The sequence below is a fragment of the Coregonus clupeaformis genome, unplaced genomic scaffold (assembly GCF_020615455.1).
Source record: "Coregonus clupeaformis isolate EN_2021a unplaced genomic scaffold, ASM2061545v1 scaf0066, whole genome shotgun sequence".
NCBI lineage: Eukaryota > Metazoa > Chordata > Actinopteri > Salmoniformes > Salmonidae > Coregonus > Coregonus clupeaformis.
Window position 1 is genome coordinate 201,107 of NW_025533521.1, and position 18,493 is coordinate 219,599.

The 18,493-nt window shown below is 42.4% G+C and overlaps 1 protein-coding gene across 3 annotated transcripts in view; it reads right to left on the reverse strand.

Annotated features, from left to right (window-relative positions):
• Positions 1-253: 253 nt before the first annotated feature.
• Positions 254-18,493, reverse strand: part of LOC121533160 (voltage-dependent calcium channel gamma-5 subunit-like) — a 30,120-nt gene continuing 11,880 nt past the window's right edge. For 2 of the 3 annotated variants that reach the window (XM_045212975.1, XM_045212973.1), the window contains 6 exons: positions 14,594-14,833; positions 8,120-8,158; positions 6,082-6,168; positions 3,670-3,810; positions 2,985-3,130; positions 254-2,449 (listed from right to left, as the gene is read on the reverse strand). In XM_045212975.1, the coding sequence (XP_045068910.1) occupies positions 2,177-2,449; positions 2,985-3,130; positions 3,670-3,810; positions 6,082-6,168; positions 8,120-8,158; positions 14,594-14,789 (882 nt within the window). In that variant the 5' untranslated portion in view covers positions 14,790-14,833 and the 3' untranslated portion in view covers positions 254-2,176. The remainder of the gene's footprint in view (positions 2,450-2,984; positions 3,131-3,669; positions 3,811-6,081; positions 6,169-8,119; positions 8,159-14,593; positions 14,834-18,493) is intronic. The other variant, XM_045212976.1, reaches the window with a different exon arrangement.

Genomic DNA, 18,493 nt, shown 5'->3' on the forward strand with positions numbered 1-18,493 from the left:
CTCTTTGTAAAAAAAATATTTCGACATCTCCATTGACTTCTCTGACTTGAATCTTTTCTAAAACATTGTATTACAACAAATTAAAAAGCTCACATTCTCAATATGCGATGCACGAGGCAAAGCAGCTATAATCACAGGCATAATAGATATACTGTGTAGATGAATGGTTCTATGGCTTACATTTACATTTGACATTTACATCACTTAGCAGACGCCCTTATCCAGAGCGACTTACATACTTTTTTCATACTAGTCCCCCATGGGAATCGAACCCACAACCCTGGCGTTGCAAGCGCCATGCTCTACCAACTGAGCTACACGGGACTACCATGGCTACTAATGAGTAGAACATCCATATGGTTATAACTTACACATGTAGTAGTCTATATAAAAGTTATTTCAGTCTATGTAGATGTTTATGATTAAATACAGTGTTAACACAAATAGAATGTACAAAATATTTCATATTTGTTTGGCAGTTTTAACGTTTAGATTTTTTCTCAAAATATATAACTTATTCTTCAAACTGAACAAAGCAATCAAGTGGAAACATGTATTTCATGGAGATCCAATGTAGAAATGTTGCCTGTTGAACAACCCTATAACAACCTAGAACAACACTATCGGATGTTTTTAGATTTAGCCACACTCTTCTCCACTTGCAATCTTAGCTATAGCTAATCTTATATTTATCATGTTGCGCACTGTGGATAGAAACTTCTAGGCTGTCAATGAGACTACCGAACAAGAAAAAATGTAATATTGTTCATAAATAACAATTGAACATCGACAATAATTGTGTTCTATACATTTATAATTGACTTTAAAAATGTACAGCGATGGAACTATTAATGAGGTGTAACAATGGCATAAATGCTGTAGCTTAAATATATAATGTATATGATACAAGATGTATTTTCAAGTTACTACATTTTACAGCGTAAGATTTTTTTATATTCCTCCATACAGGGTATTTCCTTTATCAATGTCAAATTCCCAATGGCACCCTATTCCCTATGTAGCAAACTACTTTTGTCCAGGGCCCTGGCCAAAAGTAGTTTGCTATATAGGGAATAGGGTACCATTTGGGAAACACACTAGACACCAAGGCCAAACAGCTTGCATCTGACTATGTCACTGTATACTTTGTATGAATATGCAATCTGATAGAAAACTTGTTTTACATATACATTTTACGTTTCCAGTGATTTACTCCATTGCCAAAGAGCAGTATTCTTGTACAGGTATATGTTCCTGGTGCACTATTAACAGCAAAATCATGATTCGCTTATATCGACTTTGCATTCTTCATCAGCAACATTACATTCAAACTGGCTCTCCATATCTGATGGTCTCAATGACTATCAAACCATGTTTTGAGGCTACACACTATCCTTTCTTTTCTTTCTCCTTTAGCTTCATCATCCCTTTATTCCCTCCTTTTCACTGCATTATGTACATACTGTTATTCTGCAGGGACTCAATTTGGACTCCATGGGCGTAGTAGTAGCTTCCTGGTTTCTTTCCATTCAAATATATACCAACTTTATCTCTGTGTCTTCATTAACAGTACAACAGTGCTGAGCGTGAGATGGACGATGAAAAAAGAATCTAATTGATCAAATACTTGTAATAAACATTCTGCTCTCTGGCAGTATGATTTAACCACATAGTCATAATAAATAGAATCAAGATAAAATAATAAAGAGAGAATGTTTCACTTTCAATCTCCCCACTTATATTATCATATTATGTTACAAGTTATACAGTTGACAGAAGTCCTATGAGGGTTACCTGGGAGATATCGGTTTCTCTATTGACCAAGATGGAGAAAGTACTGTATGGCGAAGGTGAACTAGGTCTGATAGAGAATCACTACTTCTAATTTACATTGAGTAAAACCAGAGAGGGAAGGTCGGTTTATGGGGGTCGCCATCTCCCAAATGTGTCAAAACTGCACTACAAGAGGACTTCAAAAGAGGCCGTCACACACGTGGAAAAAGATACACCACCCCTCTCTCACAAAACGCAACCTAGGCGCCTCCCCATCAGCCCCCAAATCGCCTTCTTCCAGACCGACCAACCTAGTCTACCAACTCAGCAACCCAGCCAGACTCTCCCTTCCTGGGAATGTGTGTGCAACCCGCTGCCCAGGCTCCAGGGCTTCACATTGGCCTCAGCATGGGGAGGAGGACATGTGGTTGTACTCGGGACACTTGAGGAGCGCTGGGTAGTTGGAATGGAGGGAGTGGTTCATCTGGAGCGAGGCGTCGCTGGAGATGCTGGAGGGGCTGCGACCGCGCTGGGCCCAGGTGTCCGGGTGCAGGAACTGACCAGAGTAGTCGGAGCAGTTGCTGTGGCGCGGCTCGTATAAGCCCGGGTGGGGTCTGTACATCTCCTCGGCCGTGTAGCGCTTCATGAACAGGTAGACGGACATGACACCGGCTGTCTGGAGATAGATGACAGTAAGAGAGCAGGATAACATACAGTATCCTCTTCAACAAATTATATCACAACTGCAAGGTTGTGCCTTGTGCCTTTCTATGAATGCCTAATGAGGAGCAGTTAATTCCCCAATCAACCTAGATTTCCGCTGATCTGTATCAACAGACTTAAGAATGTGGGTATCATTGCGTAAAAGATTTGATCTACATCAACCCCTAGACCCCATTCCCTATGTCAGAGTTTCCCAAACTCTGTCCTCGGGACCCCACGTTTTGGTTTTTTCCCTAGCTCTATACAGGTGTTTCAAATAATAAACTAATCATCAAGCTTTGATGATTTGAATCAGCTGTGTAGTGCTAGGGCAAAAACCAAAACGTGCACCCCTTGGGGTCCCCAGGAGCGAGTTTGGGAAACGCTGCCCTATGTACTCTACATTGACAGGTGTAAGCAAAATGCATAGGCTCTAGGGGTATGTTAGGCTATGCGGGTGGATTTGGGATTGGGTCTACAATGTAATGAAGAAGCAAGGAGGAAGTTACCTCAGTGAGCAGGAAGGAGATGGCAGCGAAGGCGAAGGACCAGCCGTACTGGTAGATGAAGTAGGCCTCATTGGTCTTGGTCCTGTTCAACATCTCATCATTAATACTGGAGATGTACAACACCAGGCCCACCACCAGAGACAGACCTAGCAGAGAGAGAGGAGGGATGGAGAGAGAGAGAGAGAGAGAGAGAGAATATAGAATCTTCTGTATTTCTGATGGATAAGCAGGATGTTCTAATTCTATGGTGATAAATGTGCGTACTTGTCCAGTGTGTTTATGATATGCAACATTACATTAGAAATATAAATAAATAGTATAGCTGTCATGGTGTGCCAGCAGTCATGATCACTGATACAGGACCCCAATTTCCTGTTGCTATGCAACAATAGCTGCATTCTATGGTATTGCCAATAATAATTGTGCATGTGATTCCTTACTAGATGACACAACAAAGAATGTGTCCTGGGGATTTAAAATTAAACCATATTGAGCCAGTTTCCTGGACACAGATTAAACCTAGTCCAGGACTAACACACATGGAGATTCTCCATTGAAATAGTTTAATAGTCCAGGACTAGGTTTAATCTGTGTCCAGGAAACTGGCACTTACACTCAGTAAATAATGTGAAGGATTTCTTGTTTCAACTAAATGCATTCACAGAAGTGATATGAGGTCATTTACCTGAGAGGATGAAGAAGATTCCGGAGATGAAGGCCAGGATGGTGTGATGGGGCCGGATGTGTCCGATGTTACTCAGGACAAAACCGATGAACAAGAAGAAGAGACTAACCAGGGGGAAGGGAGTGGCTGAACGGATCATCTCTGGAACAGGGAAAGGAGATACAGAAAGGATGATACACTTAGTACGTTTCTTCGTTTGTTCGTTAGTTCGTTCATTCATTTATTCAGTCATTCGTGTCAATTCATCTATTGTGATGAGTCTTGGTGTTCTATGAAGAGTTTGAATATACGTGTAAATTCAATGTGTCTTCTAACCACTAAGATAAAGCACAACATGATTTGATTGACTCAGTAAAATAACCATAAAGCAGTGAGGGGCATACAGCAAACACTAGATTAGTTTCCTGGTTAAATTGGTTTTGTACATTTTTCCAACTTCCCACAGTTGATTCTTTTTCTCTCTTGAGGTCTCTGAAAAACAAGGAGCAATATGGCTACCCCAGTGCCTGGTCTCATTCCATTTGCACACACCAGGGGGTGGTTCCACTGCCTGGGATGTCTCCACAGGCATCTATACTTAAGGAGCTGGAGCTGGGACCCCTACTGTGAGAATGGTTTCTCCCTGGATTCTCCATTAACCATAGCAACATAACTATGCTATGAAGCAGGAGCAGACCATAGGTCAAATTGCATTGTCTGGGTAAAGAGGTAGGTCTATGCTACAGCCTGAGTGTCGTATGTGCTTTCCAGCGATTAAATTACTGGATAGTGCAGGAGCTCCCATTGGATCAATCAAATCTTTAAATATGGGGAAACGTGATCGTCTAACGTGGGACATTACATCTACAATTGAATGAGAATAGGGCCAATCAGCAAAATATTTCTGAAGTATGTGTCTAATAACATTGAGTCTGGTAGTATATATTGGTCTGCTCTATGGGCTTTGCAAATTGTGAGAGAGACAGACTCCTCCACAGGTCTTGTTACTGCTTTCAGAGTTTTGTAAATCTTCACTCTCCCATCTTCTTCACTTTAGGCCTTATAGGAATCGCTCTCTCTCTCTCTCGCTGCATTTTAGATAGCTGGCCCACAGTGTGTATCCATCTGCATTTGGCCTGAGGGGCATCTCTCGCAAAATAAATTGCGCCCTTGCATTTTATATATCTCCCCCCATATCCCTTGTTAGAGTGGAATGAGCCATGCCTCAGGGGCAAGTCAGGAATAGCACAAACATACATCTATATGGGGGGAGATGTGTGGATTCTGTGGATGTGTGTCAGTTGGGACCACTGTAACACTACTCCATTCAGTCCATCCCAAGCCTGTGCCGTATGGATTTAAAGGATATTTTCTCTTACACATTGATAATACGGCAGGGGTTGGCAACAGGCGGCCCACGGGCCAAAATCAGCCCTCGTTTAATTTAATTTGCCCCCCCAAAGTTTTCAGTAACAGAAACGTTTTGGTTTTTGGTCAAAAGAGACTAGAAATCATCAGGAATTCAGCAAAAATGAGTTTAATTTACTAAATCTGTTCCCAAATATTCCCACAAAAAAAGAAGACAGAAATATGTGATCGTGTCTCAATGTAATGAAGGTATGACATTGTTATTTTCAAATACAATCTCTTTTTGGGCTTAGTTGTGGTCAATTTGCACTTTACAAATTATTATAATTAACCATCCGCTCCGACAAAAATCGTCCCGTGGCTGAATCTAGTTGCCTAGCTACCCCTGGCATATGCCATGCTTCAAAGCATACATCATGTATTACATGAGTACCTTCGGTCTCTCTGGGGGAATGACATATGTGTCTGACATACGTATGTGTATCGCATTATTGTCCATATAATTCACTATTACTCATTATGATAATTGTGAGTAATATAGTCAAAGGAAGGACATACTATTGACGTTGAGGCATGTTCTTCCTCTCCTTAGGCATACCCCTCATCGATCACTCAATTCATGTCAAAGTTATTTTTTAGATTTTAAGAACAGAAATATCTTGAGGCCTTAAGAGACAGCAGTCTGTCTGGCAGCCTACGAGTTAGGCCAGGAGTTTTTCCTGACCATGTGATCTGATCAGGAAAAACTCTGGGTTCTGGTTATGGGATAGTTAATGACTTGCCAGGTCATACAGTCTGGAAAAACTCTTGGCCCTACCTATGTGCCCTACCACAACAGAACGGGTGTGTTTGTGCTAGGGACCAGAGCCCGTATTCATAAAGCATCTCAGCTTGGAATGCTGATCTAAGATCAGATCCGCCTGTCCATGTTATCTTATACATTGTAATCTAAAAAGGTAAAACTGATCCTAAATCACCACTCCTACTCTGAAACACTTGATGCATGTCCCCAGAACAGAGGAAAATGAGACTGAGATGAGCGTATGACAAGTCTTCTTCACTTACTCAGCACACTAACTGTAGACTCAGACGTCAGCTGCACGTTGGTGGGCATCACATACTCAATGGTGAAACAGCGGCCCTTCTCATCTCCTACAACAAAAGATGGCATATATTAACCATTTGTTAACCATTTATTAACCCTTTATTACACCTTTAACATGTGAATACAAAGCCCACACACTAAGGGGGCTCATCGCTAGAAAAAGGGGTAAGTAGAGTTAATCAATGGAATTGTGCAGGAATGAAATGGCATGAACATGGATGAATAGGGAATAGACATAGTAGAGAACTGTTGCATAGAGCTGTGTTGTTTTAAAGGGTTTAAACAGACAGACACCAGGGTTGTTAGATAAGGAAAGAGGAAGATGCAAGCGACCAAAGAAAGGCTGTTACTTTTACTTTGTAAGACACTAAATTGTACAAACATACACCAAGTTCTTCAATGTTTGTTTGTTCCAACATAAAAAGAACCCAGCCATGACATTTTATCACCCTGTCCTGTGGCAAAAGGGTGTGTTTATTTCAATTTCACCCTACCCACAGGTGATTGTATGTGTGTGCTTGTATTCGTGCGGTTGAATCTCTCTCTCTCTCTCCTCTCCTCCCCACCCGTTTTAGCAGTAATTAACCCTCTTTTGGGGGACGTTTTGGGCTCTAAAATTAGTTTATTATGATCAAGTTCAATCCCCACAGTGAATTATTTTAAAGTTTGTTACAAATCGAGATATTTAATTAAATAGTGATCCATTCTGACTACTACATTTGTCGTCACACAGGACCATGTAGTGACACAGACCAATCACGGGCAGGCTACGAGCAGGCTTGCAATTTTTTTGGGTGCCATCCAGCCACATTCAGCAATATGGCGCGTTTCAAATTCAAATGCTTCCAGCTTCATGCACCATCTGGAGTTTTCCAAAGGAATACGTGGATGATGTCAGCGCTAGCACTAGCTACTGGTTTTAATGTCTATGGTCCAAAGTCGATAGGTAGCTTATTTCAGTTTGTTCTAACTCAATATAACAAATTACCTTCATTTTTCTTACTCGCTATGAGGTGCTTTACTAAACTCATATGAGGCATACTCCTGGACTGAAAAGCATGTTCAATGGAAAACCTCCTCGAAAATCTCGTCTAAAGGTGTCTTCCAGTCCAGGAAACTGGCCTTATGTGCATGTCTATCAACCAGTGACCTGTTTGCCATTTCTAACCACTATAGCACTCTAGTTAGAGCACCTTCTTCAGTCTCATGGACATGAGAGAAGCCAGCTTTTATACATCAGTGGATTGGCCAGAGTCAATACAAGTACACATCAAACAGAGACTGGGACCAACAGCTGCATTTAACACTACCACTCAATGGACGCTCTGCAGCATCAATACTGGGCCTAACACAGCCCATTCACTCTCTATGGTGTAATGATGTATCGTAACAGTACTGAGTTAGATAGGCCCAGTGTGTCTGTCACTAACTAACCCAACACAGATAGCCTAGAGTTTCTGGGTCAAACAGACAGCTAGCTGGGTCAGTTTAGCAACAAGGCCATTAAATTGCAGCTAAAACACGAATACTGGTTCATTAGTCCTTCAATGGAAGTTGGTCTTTTGGACCAAAGCAAAACATCCGCTATTTAATCACCACAGAACCATGTCATGTTGACATGGTGTTGCTTGAGGACATGTGGAGGTCAGGATGGACAATGAGGGCAAAAAGTAACTAGGAGTGTGCTTTTACCATCATGTCACTTTGTGATGCTTTCTGGAAAGTATAATGCTGGTGAAGGGAGATATTAGCCATTCTTCCCCATTTCTACCTGCACCAGCCTTCACTGGTATAATGGCAATATAGAAACAAATCCTGTTTATTGTCCTCATACATTTTACAGATTTATATTACTTAGCAAGTGCATGCATTTTAAATACAGTACATGTTAGGTCATTCGTTTTATTCTAATGCACTGGCTACATTTGATTGTGTCAGCCTCAGTATCCAGAGGCTATCTGGGGAGAGAGTACTGTACATCAGAGAGGAAGTGAATACCTGGTTTACTGCTCGGAAACACTTCGAAAGATGGCGTCGCTAAGAGAGAGAAGTGGTGAAAGTTAGTACTTCCGGTTTACACTTCCTGCTCCAAGCTCCCAGCATGCCTCAGTGCGGTGAGGGGGTGGTGTCGGAAGGGGAGGAGCATCCCTGTGATAGGGCACAAGGTAACCATGCGGGGTGGAGAAAAGCCAGCGTTAGTACCCCTTTAAACAAGGCTTTTCACAGTCAGAGTAGAAGGAGAAAGTGAACAGGGGTGTTGGATTAGCTTGGCTAGTAAGGTTACTACTGCTTCTTCAGAAAGTGGGCAAGTTTATGGATCTGGATAAAAACACGTGTTGTATGCTGGAATGACGAGCGGCATGGCCAGCGCTGAGAAACAGGTCAGCAATGGGACACGTGAGGTAGTGACAAAGGAAGAAAAGAATGTAGAAGTGCATGGTTTTTTCTCTGTCAGCGTCGTAGAGTGAGAGAGCAGCCAGGGTGAGTTGAAAGGACAAGTAATGGTAATAACCCAACATGGGTAGACATGGTAACTCAAGGACAGATTATTGGGACGCAGCCGGGAGGGAGTGGAGAGAGAAGAGGATGAACATGACATTTGACTCCAGAGTGGGTCCTGTGACGGTCTGGTGAATCAGCCTGGAGTGCCAGCCTGTTTCTCCTCCTCGCCAACTCCTGTCATCACTTACCAAAACAGAAACAGACTGAAACCGAGGCCAGCTAGAAGCTACCAGTCATCAGACATAGAAACTTCAGAAACTGAAGTAAACACTGGTCAGTGTCCCTGAATGGACACTGACCAGTGTTATGATGATCTGGGGACGCCTAAGGGGCAGCGTCTACCTTGATCCTAGATCTGTGTCTAAGGGTAAGGGTCAACGTCTAGGGCTGCAGGTAGCCTAGCGGTTAGAGCGTTGGGCCAGTAACCGAAAGGTCGCTGGTTCTACTACCCGAGCCGACAAGGTAAAAAATCTGACTGTGTCCTTGAGCAAGGCACTTAACCCTAATTCTCTCCAAGGGTGCCGTACTACTACACTCTTAGAAAAAATATGTTATCTAGAACCTTAAAGGGTTATTTGGCTGTCCCCATAGAATAACCCTTTTTGGTTGCAGGTAGAACCCTTTTGGGTTGTATGTTCCAAAAAGGTCCTACCTGGAACAAAAAAGGATTCTACCTGGAACCAAAAAGGGTTCTCCACGGGGACAGCCGAAGAACCCTTTTGGAACCCCTTTTTTCGAAGAGTGTATGGCTGACCCCGTAAAACCACACATTTCACTCTATCTATTTGGTGTTTGTGACAAAGCAATATATATATATATATATATATATATATATATATATATATATATATATATATATATAAATACACACATATATATATACACATACACACACACACACACAAACATATATATATATACACATACATACATACATACATACATACATACATACAGTGGGGGAAAAAAGTATTTAGTCAGCCACCAATTGTGCAAGTTCTCCCACTTAAAAAGATGAGAGAGGCCTGTAATTTTCATCATAGGTACACGTCAACTATGACAGACAAAATGAGGATAAAAATTCCAGAAAATCACATTGTAGGATTTTTAGTGAATTTATTTGCAAATTATGGTGGAAAATAAGTATTTGGTCACCTACAAACAAGCAAGATTTCTGGCTCTCACAGACCTGTAACTTCTTCTTTAAGAGGCTCCTCTGTCCTCCACTCGTTACCTGTATTAATGGCACCTGTTTGAACATGTTATCAGTATAAAAGACACCTGTCCACAACCTCAAACAGTCACACTCCAAACTCCACTATGGCCAAGACCAAAGAGCTGTCAAAGGACACCAGAAACAAAATTGTAGACCTGCACAAGGCTGGGAAGACTGAATCTGCAATAGGTAAGCAGCTTGGTTTGAAGAAATCAACTGTGGGAGCAATTATTAGGAAATGGAAGACATACAAGACCACTGATAATCTCCCTCGATCTGGGGCTCCACGCAAGATCTCACCCCGTGGGGTCAAAATGATCACAAGAACGGTGAGCAAAAATCCCAGAACCACACGGGGGGACCTAGTGAATGAACTGCAGAGAGCTGGGACCAAAGTAACAAAGCCTACCATCAGTAACACACTACACCGCCAGGGACTCAAATCCTGCAGTGCAAGACGTGTCCCCCTGTTTAAGCCAGTACATGTCCAGGCCCGTCTGAAGTTTGCTAAAGTGCATTTGGATGATCCAGAAGAGGATTGGGAGAATGTCATATGGTCAGATGAAACCAAAATATAACTTTTTGGTAAAAACTCAACTCGTCGTGTTTGGAGGACAAAGAATGCTGAGTTGCATCCAAAGAACGCCATACCTACTGTGAAGCATGGGGGTGGAAACATCATGCTTTGGGGCTGTTTTTCTCCAAAGGGACCAGGACGACTGATCCGTGTAAAGGAAAGAATGAATGGGGCCATGTATCGTGAGATTTTGAGGGAAAACCTCCTTCCATCAGCAAGGGCATTGAAGATGAAACGTGGCTGGGTCTTTCAGCATGACAATGATCCCAAACACACCTCCCGGGCAACAAAGGAGTGGCTTCCTAAGAAGCATTTCAAGGTCCTGGAGTGGCCTAGCCAGTCTCCAGATCTCAACCCCATAGAAAATCTTTGGAGGGAGTTGAAAGTCTGTGTTGCCCAGCGACAGCCCCAAAACATCACTGCTCTACAGGAGATCTGCATGGAGGAATGGGCCAAAATACCAGCAACAGTTTGTGAAGACCTTGTGAAGACTTACAGAAAACGTTTGACCTGTGTCATTGCCAACAAAGGGTATATAACAAAGTATTGAGAAACTTTTGTTATTGACCAAATACTTATTTTCCACCATAATTTGCAAATAAATTCACAAAAAATCCTACAATGTGATTTTCTGGAAAATTTTTCCTCATTTTGTCTATCATAGTTGACGTGTACCTATGATGAAAATTACAGGCCTCTCTCATCTTTTTAAGTGGGAGAACTTGCACAATTGGTGGCTGACTAAATACTTTTTTCCCCCACTGTACATACATACATACATACATACATACACACATACATATATATACACACACACATATACACATACATATATACACAAACATTTATATATATACACATATATACATATACATACACACACACATATACATATATATACACAGTGAGGGAAAAAAGTATTTGATCCCCTGCTGATTTTGTACGTTTGCCCACTGACAAAAGATGATCAGTCTATAATTTTAATGGTAGGTTTATTTGAACAGTGAGAGACAGAATAACAACAAAAAAATCCAGAAAAACTCATGTCAAAAATGTTATAAATTGATTTGCATTTCAATGAGGGAAATAAGTATTTGACCCCCTCTCAATCAGAAAGATTTCTGGCTCCCAGGTTTCTTTTATACAGGTAACGAGCTGAGATGAATTGGAGCACACTCTTAAAGGGAGTGCTCCTAATCTCAGCTTGTTACCTGTATAAAAGACACCTGTCCACAGAAGCAATCAATCAATCAGATTCCAAACTCTCCACCATGGCCAAGACCAAAGAGCTCTCCAAGGATGTCAGGGACAAGATTGTAGACCTACACAAGGCTGGAATGGGCTACAAGACCATCACCAAGCAGCTGGTGAGAAGGTGACAACAGTTGGTGCGATTATTCGCAAATGGAAGAAACACAAAATAACTGTCAATCTCCCTTGTCCTGGGGCTCCATGCAAGATCTCACCTCGTGGAGTTGCAATGATCATGAGAACGGTGAGGAATCAGCCCAGAACTACACGGGAGGATCTTGATACTGATCTCAAGGCAGCTGGGACCATAGTCACCAAGAAAACAATTGGTAACACACTACGCCGTGAAGGACTGAAATCCTGCAGCGCCCGCAAGGTCCCCCTGCTCAAGAAAGCACATATACATGCCCATCTGAAGTTTGCCAATGAACATCTGAATGATTCAGAAGAGAACTGGGTGAAAGTGTTGTGGTCAGATGAAACCAAAATCGAGCTCTTTGGCATCAACTCAACTCGCCGTGTTTGGAGGAGGAGGAATGCTGCCTATGACCCCAAGAACACCATCCCCACCGTCAAACATGGAGGTGTAAACATTATGCTTTGGGGGTGTTTTTCTGCTAAGGGGACAGGACAACTTCACCGCATCAAAGGGACAATGGACGGGCCATGTACAGTCAAATCTTGGGTGAGAACCTCCTTCCCTCAGCCAGGGCATTGAAAATGGGTCGTGGATGGGTATTCCAGCATGACAATGACCCAAAACACACGGCCAAGGCAACAAAGGAGTGGCTCAAGAAGAAGCACATTAAGGTCCTGGAGTGACCTAGCCAGTCTCCAGACCTTAATCACATAGAAAATCTGTGGAGGGAGCTGAAGTTTCGAGTTGCCAAACGTCAGCCTCGAAACCTTAATGACTTGGAGAAGATCTGCAAAGAGGAGTGGGACAAAATCTTTCCTGAGATGTGTGCAAACCTGGTGGCCAACTACAAGAAACGTCTGACCTCTGTGATTGCCAACAAGGGTTTTGCCACCAAGTACTAAGTCATGTTTTGCAGAGGGGTTAAATACTTATTTCCCTAATTAAAATGCAAATCAATTTATAACATTTTTGACATGCGTTTTTCTGGATTTTTTTGTTGTTATTCTGTCTCTCACTGTTCAAATAAACCTACCATTAAAATTATAGACTGATCATGCCTTTGTCAGTGGGCAAACGTACAAAATCAGCAGGGGATCAAATATTTTTTTTCCCTCACTGTATATACACATTGTAGGATTTTTTATGAATTTATTTGCAAATTATGGTGGAAAATAAGTATTTGGTCACCTACAAACAAGCAAGATTTCTGGCTCTCACAGACCTGTAACTTCTTCTTTAAGAGGCTCCTCCTCGGGGGGGGTGGCATGGGCAAGTTGCAACGGGGGGTGGCATGGGCAAGTTGCAACGGGGGGTGGCATGGGCAAGTTGCTACGGAGGGTGCAGAGCTGGTGGCCGGGGTAGTGGTAGCCAGGTGGAAAGCATTGCCAGCCGTAGCAAAATGCTTGTTGAAATTCTCGATTATTGTAGATTTATCGGTGGTGATAGTGTTTCCTAGCCTCAGTGCAGTGGGCAGCTGGGAGGAGGTACTCTTATTCTCCATGGACTTTACTTTACAGTGTCCCAAAACCTTTTGGAGTTAGTGCTACAGGATGCAAATTTCTGTTTGAAAAAGCTAGCCTTCGCTTTCCTAACTGCTTGTGTATATTGGTTCCTAACTTCCCTGAAAAGTTGCATATCACGGGGGCTATTCGATGCTAATGCAGTACGCCACAGGATGTTTTTGTGCTGGTCAAGGGCAGTCAAGTCTGAGGAGAACCAGGGGCTATATCTGTTCTTAGTTCTGAATTTTTTGAATGGGGCATGCTTATTTAAGATTGATAGGAAAGCACTTTTAAAGAACAACCAGGCATCCTCTACTGACGGAATGAGATCGATATCCATCCATGATACCTGGGCCAGGTCAATTAGGAAGGCCTGCTCGCTAAAGTGTTTTAGGGAGCGTTTGACAGTGATGAGGGGTGGTCGTTTGACAGCAGACCCGTTACGGACGCAGGCAATAAGGCAGTGATCGCTGAGATCCTGGTTGAAGACAGCGGAGGTGTATTTAGAGGGTAAATTAGTCAGGATGATATCTATGAGGGTGCCCATGTTTACGGATTTAGGGTTGTACGTGGTAGGTTCCTTGATAATTTGTGTGAGATTGAGGGCATCTAGTTTGGATTGTAGGATGGCCGGGGTGTTAAGCATATCCCAGTTTAGGTCACCAAGCAGTACAAACTCTGAGGATAGATGGGGGGCAATCAATTCACATATGGTGTCCAGGGCACAGCTGGGGGCTGAGGGGGGTCTGTAGCAAGCGGCAACAGTGAGAGACTTATTTATGGAAAGGTGGATTTTTAGAAGTAGGAGCTCAAACTGTTTGGGCACAGACCTGGATAGTATGATAGAGCTCTGCAGGCTATCTCTACAGTAGATTGCAACTCCACCCCCTTTGGCAGTTCTATCTAGACGGAAAATGTTGTAGTTGGGGATGGACATTTTCTGAATATATATATATATATATATATCTATATATATATACACACATACATACATACATACATACATACATACATACATACATACATATATATATATATACACACATACATACATACATACATACATACATACATACATACATACATACATACATACATACATACATACATACATACATATATTGACCTTGATCTTACATTTGTGCCTAAGGGGCAACATCTACTCACCAAATAAGAATCAGACCCTCCACAGCCCTGACTGCAGGGACATGTCTAAGCTGAACTGATCCTAGATCTGTACTTAAGGGGCAACGTCTATCCGTGACCAGCCTAACCAGAAACTTACCAGCTGTGAAGCAGACCCTCCAGAGGCCCGAGTGCAGGGACATGCGTAACTCAGTGCTTTGGTTGAGGGGCAGGATGACGCCCTCCTCCAGATAGAGCCAGTAGTCTGTACTGACAGCGATGCCCAGCAGGCCCAGGGCGCACACTGTGAACACACTGCTCAGCACTGTCAACACCTTCCTGCCACACAGGGTCATACCACATCCACAACTGCAGGGGGTGCCGCCGGCAGAAAGAGGAGCTGCAGGGAGACAGAGGATGGAGTTAGTGGAGAGTTAATAGAAAAAGTCGGTGTCACAGTAGTCAATGATAAGGCCATGTCTATGTCCTAATGGTCAATTGTAAGGCCATGGCTAAGACCCAATGGTCAAGCCTGTATCCCAGTTGTCAATTGCCAGACAAACTTATAGGTCCTTTAAGCCATGAGCATTATCTGGGAGGAAGCTCTGCCTGCCAGGCATGTCACAATGTGTAGAAAATGTCCCAGTAATCCTCCTAGCTCTCCTTTCCATCCTGACCACTAATCCGTGTATAGTAGTTCAGTGTACTTTTTTATTAGCGTATTACTATGTCAGTTGTTTTGCTCTATTTTAGAAAAAGTAAGGAAATATATGGGACAAAATAGCCTAGTTATTCAAATAACCATACAGTATGTTGTGCTTCATGAACATTGGGCTGATTTGGAAAAAGTTGAACTTTGAACTGCAGTTGTCGGTCTGGCTTCCCTCGCCTTGCCTCAGGCCATAACCACATGCCACTAAAAGTGCTGGGGAGGCCTGTGAATGGCTCTAACACCTTACATTACTCCTCATATTCCAAAATGAATCCGATCTGATTAACACAACATGATCCAGTCAAGACCGATCTGATTAACACAACATGATCCAGTCAAAACCGATCTGATTAACAACATGGTCCAGTCAAGCAAAAGTCTAGAAGTCTTACACTATGGTGGTGTGACACCTACGACAGTATAGTGCTGTTGATGCTCATCAGCCATAAGCAGCACTGATCACTTGGTTGCAGTAGCTTTTGCCCACGTTAGCCGGAAGCCTGGTTTCTTGGCATGCATGGGGATATGTGTTGAAAAGGCAGTCATTTTACATAATGAGTTCTCTGTTTACTGTCACTGGCTGTTTTCGAGTGGGAGTGTGTGTTTTGAGAGGAATACCAATCTAATCAGGCTTTGTTTTTTCTCTCTCTGCATCGACTTGCGTGGCTTCACATGGCCTCACGACCCCTTGTATCACGATATCGATAAAATATGGGTGCGAATGTATAAGATGAGACTAATGTATCTCATTGAAAGGGCTTTTGCATGTTCATCGTTTCAAAGGACTGAGTCAGAGCCATTGGTGCGACAGTCGTAATGACTTGGTCATGTAAATATCTTATCTGACCTCTGTGACTGTGGATGCAACACTGTCATCTCTTCCACTACGGTTGACTCACTATGGTACAGCTATGCGTGTAATGACACTGGTCTATTCTATCATTACCAATGAACCACTTTATAATTTGGACAATAAGAAAATAATTTACATTGAGTTAGAAGTGGATGAAGGCAAAAGGTCCATAGGCCTTCTCTTCAAACCCAAAGTACATTTGGGCCATGTAGCTCACTCAGAGGGGGAAAATTACCATTGGTCAGCTATCAGGAAGGGAAGCAGACGAGGTGATAAAGTGATTGGGACACAGCCATAGACTCACCAGTCAATCAAACAGGACTTTTTAGCACAAAGGTCCAGCATGTGTAAGCAATGAGGGGAAAGCAATTGAGGCCCATTATCAGGTAGCCAATCAGTCCCCATTCAGTACAGCTCCGACCCACACGTCCACTTAGACACTAATATCAGCCTTTCAACACCAGTGGCTTTGCTAGCATGTGAAGCGCTAGCTTGCGTGTGACGCACAAGGCCATTCATTGACAGCCTACTGTGTTTTATCATAGGGCGGTTAACGTTCGATGCTAGTATCCCGTTGCTCTCGTTACTCGTTACGCCCACACACAAGGCATCATTACCAAACCCCTAAAAATATAAATCTATCAAGGCAGCTTGAGCTTCAATGTATATAAGGCCTACTTACTGGTGTAGACAAAATGACAGTTCTCTAAATGACAGAATTTCAAATGATAGATGACTATAAATGACAAAACGCTCTGCCTAAATAATAGGACACTGAATGACAGAATACTAATTGACTAAATTATATAAAACGAAATGCCAGAATAAATGACAGAAATGCCAGAATACGAAATGTCAGCCTGACTGTTGATCACTCGTCATCAGCCCAAGATAGTTTAAAAATGTACAGACGTCATTAGTCCTTGTGCGATCAGTCAGAAATAGTCTGTCCACATTAAAGTGGCTGGGGAATAGGGTCAAAGTGTGTGATTCTCCATTCCAACTCTATGGGACTGTATTTGGACGGTGACGTTTGCAGGCTTTTCGGGCTGGCTGTCACAGATGGGGAGACTGGTTGCCAGAGGGGCTCGACAAGTGTTTGGATGGGGAGAGAAGGGCCCAAGACATATGGAATGAACCAGAGACAAGTGGAGGCAGGGAGAACTTTGCCATGCCTGGCTTTGCTACATAGTCACTGTCTGATGCTGGAAGATAAGGAGGACTTTTAGGATTTGAACCAATATGGACTTGCAATTCAGAAGAAATAGAGTAGAAATGTTTGAAAGCTTTCAGTTGGACCAAAAAATATTTGTGTTATTTTTTACAGATTTGCCTGTGTACATTAATGCCTGTTAACTGGTTCTATGAAAAGTGTCCAAACAGCTACTTCCACAGGAAGTTATTTGCAAAGATATTCTATGCTGTATATTCATGAAATATTATACCAGGAGAAAGCAACCAGTGCAGGGTGTTGTTGTTGACCTTTGACCTTTGGGTCATATACAAGAAAAATACTTGGACTTATCTATTCTACAGTGAAAATACCAGGCAGTTAGACTATGCAACTGCATTCCCACTTCTAGCTAGTTGACCTCTAAGTGTCATGGTGAAATAGTTGCTGTTAGTGCATAACAATATCCTCCACCTCAACATGAAAATGAGAAAGAAAACGAAAATATAAAAGATTAATCTTCTCTTTGACAACTTATTTTCAATTCCCTCAGATTTCATTATCGTAGTGGCACCAACCTTTTGAGGAGCCATTTGCTCTGCTCTCTGCCTAAGGCAGTGCATGGTCTGTTTCTCCTACCCAAAGGATAGCAAGATTAAGTGCTTATCATTAGTAGCTAGTGGTTTTTTGATTTTGGATTCATCAGTTTTTTTAACAAGTTCCCTAGATTCGTATGGATCCACTTATAAGTGTCACAACATCTTAGACAAAAGACAAAATCTATTTTCGAATATATCACTGTTGGAGAGTGTCATTGTGTCCAATCCTTGCCACTTGAAGCACAGTCTTGGCAAAGGCTTAATACCTGTTGCCATGGTACAGTGGGGAGTACAAGGAGCTATGATGATGTCCAATTTGCCAGTTCAATGTGTGATAAAATGAGTAATTGGTTTCCAAGAAACGTATCGACAAATGCACACAACACACACATGCTTGCATCTGCACACACATACTGTATGCTGTACACACACACACACACACACACACGTTTCTCGGATTAGATCAAAGGATACCCACAGCCAATAACCACAGTCTGCCATTGAAATTCTCCATCTCCAACATGTCCATTCACATGCACACACAAAGAGATCAACAGGCCCCATTCAATCTACTATGAATACTAATTCAGTACACACATTGTTCCAGCCCGTATGGGATTATGAATGGAGATTGATCCGAGAAAAAGTGTCTATTGACCAATGTTTCTCATTAGATGTTCAAAGCTTCCAGGGCCTAAGTGGGGAGATCCAAAAAGCCCCATAGT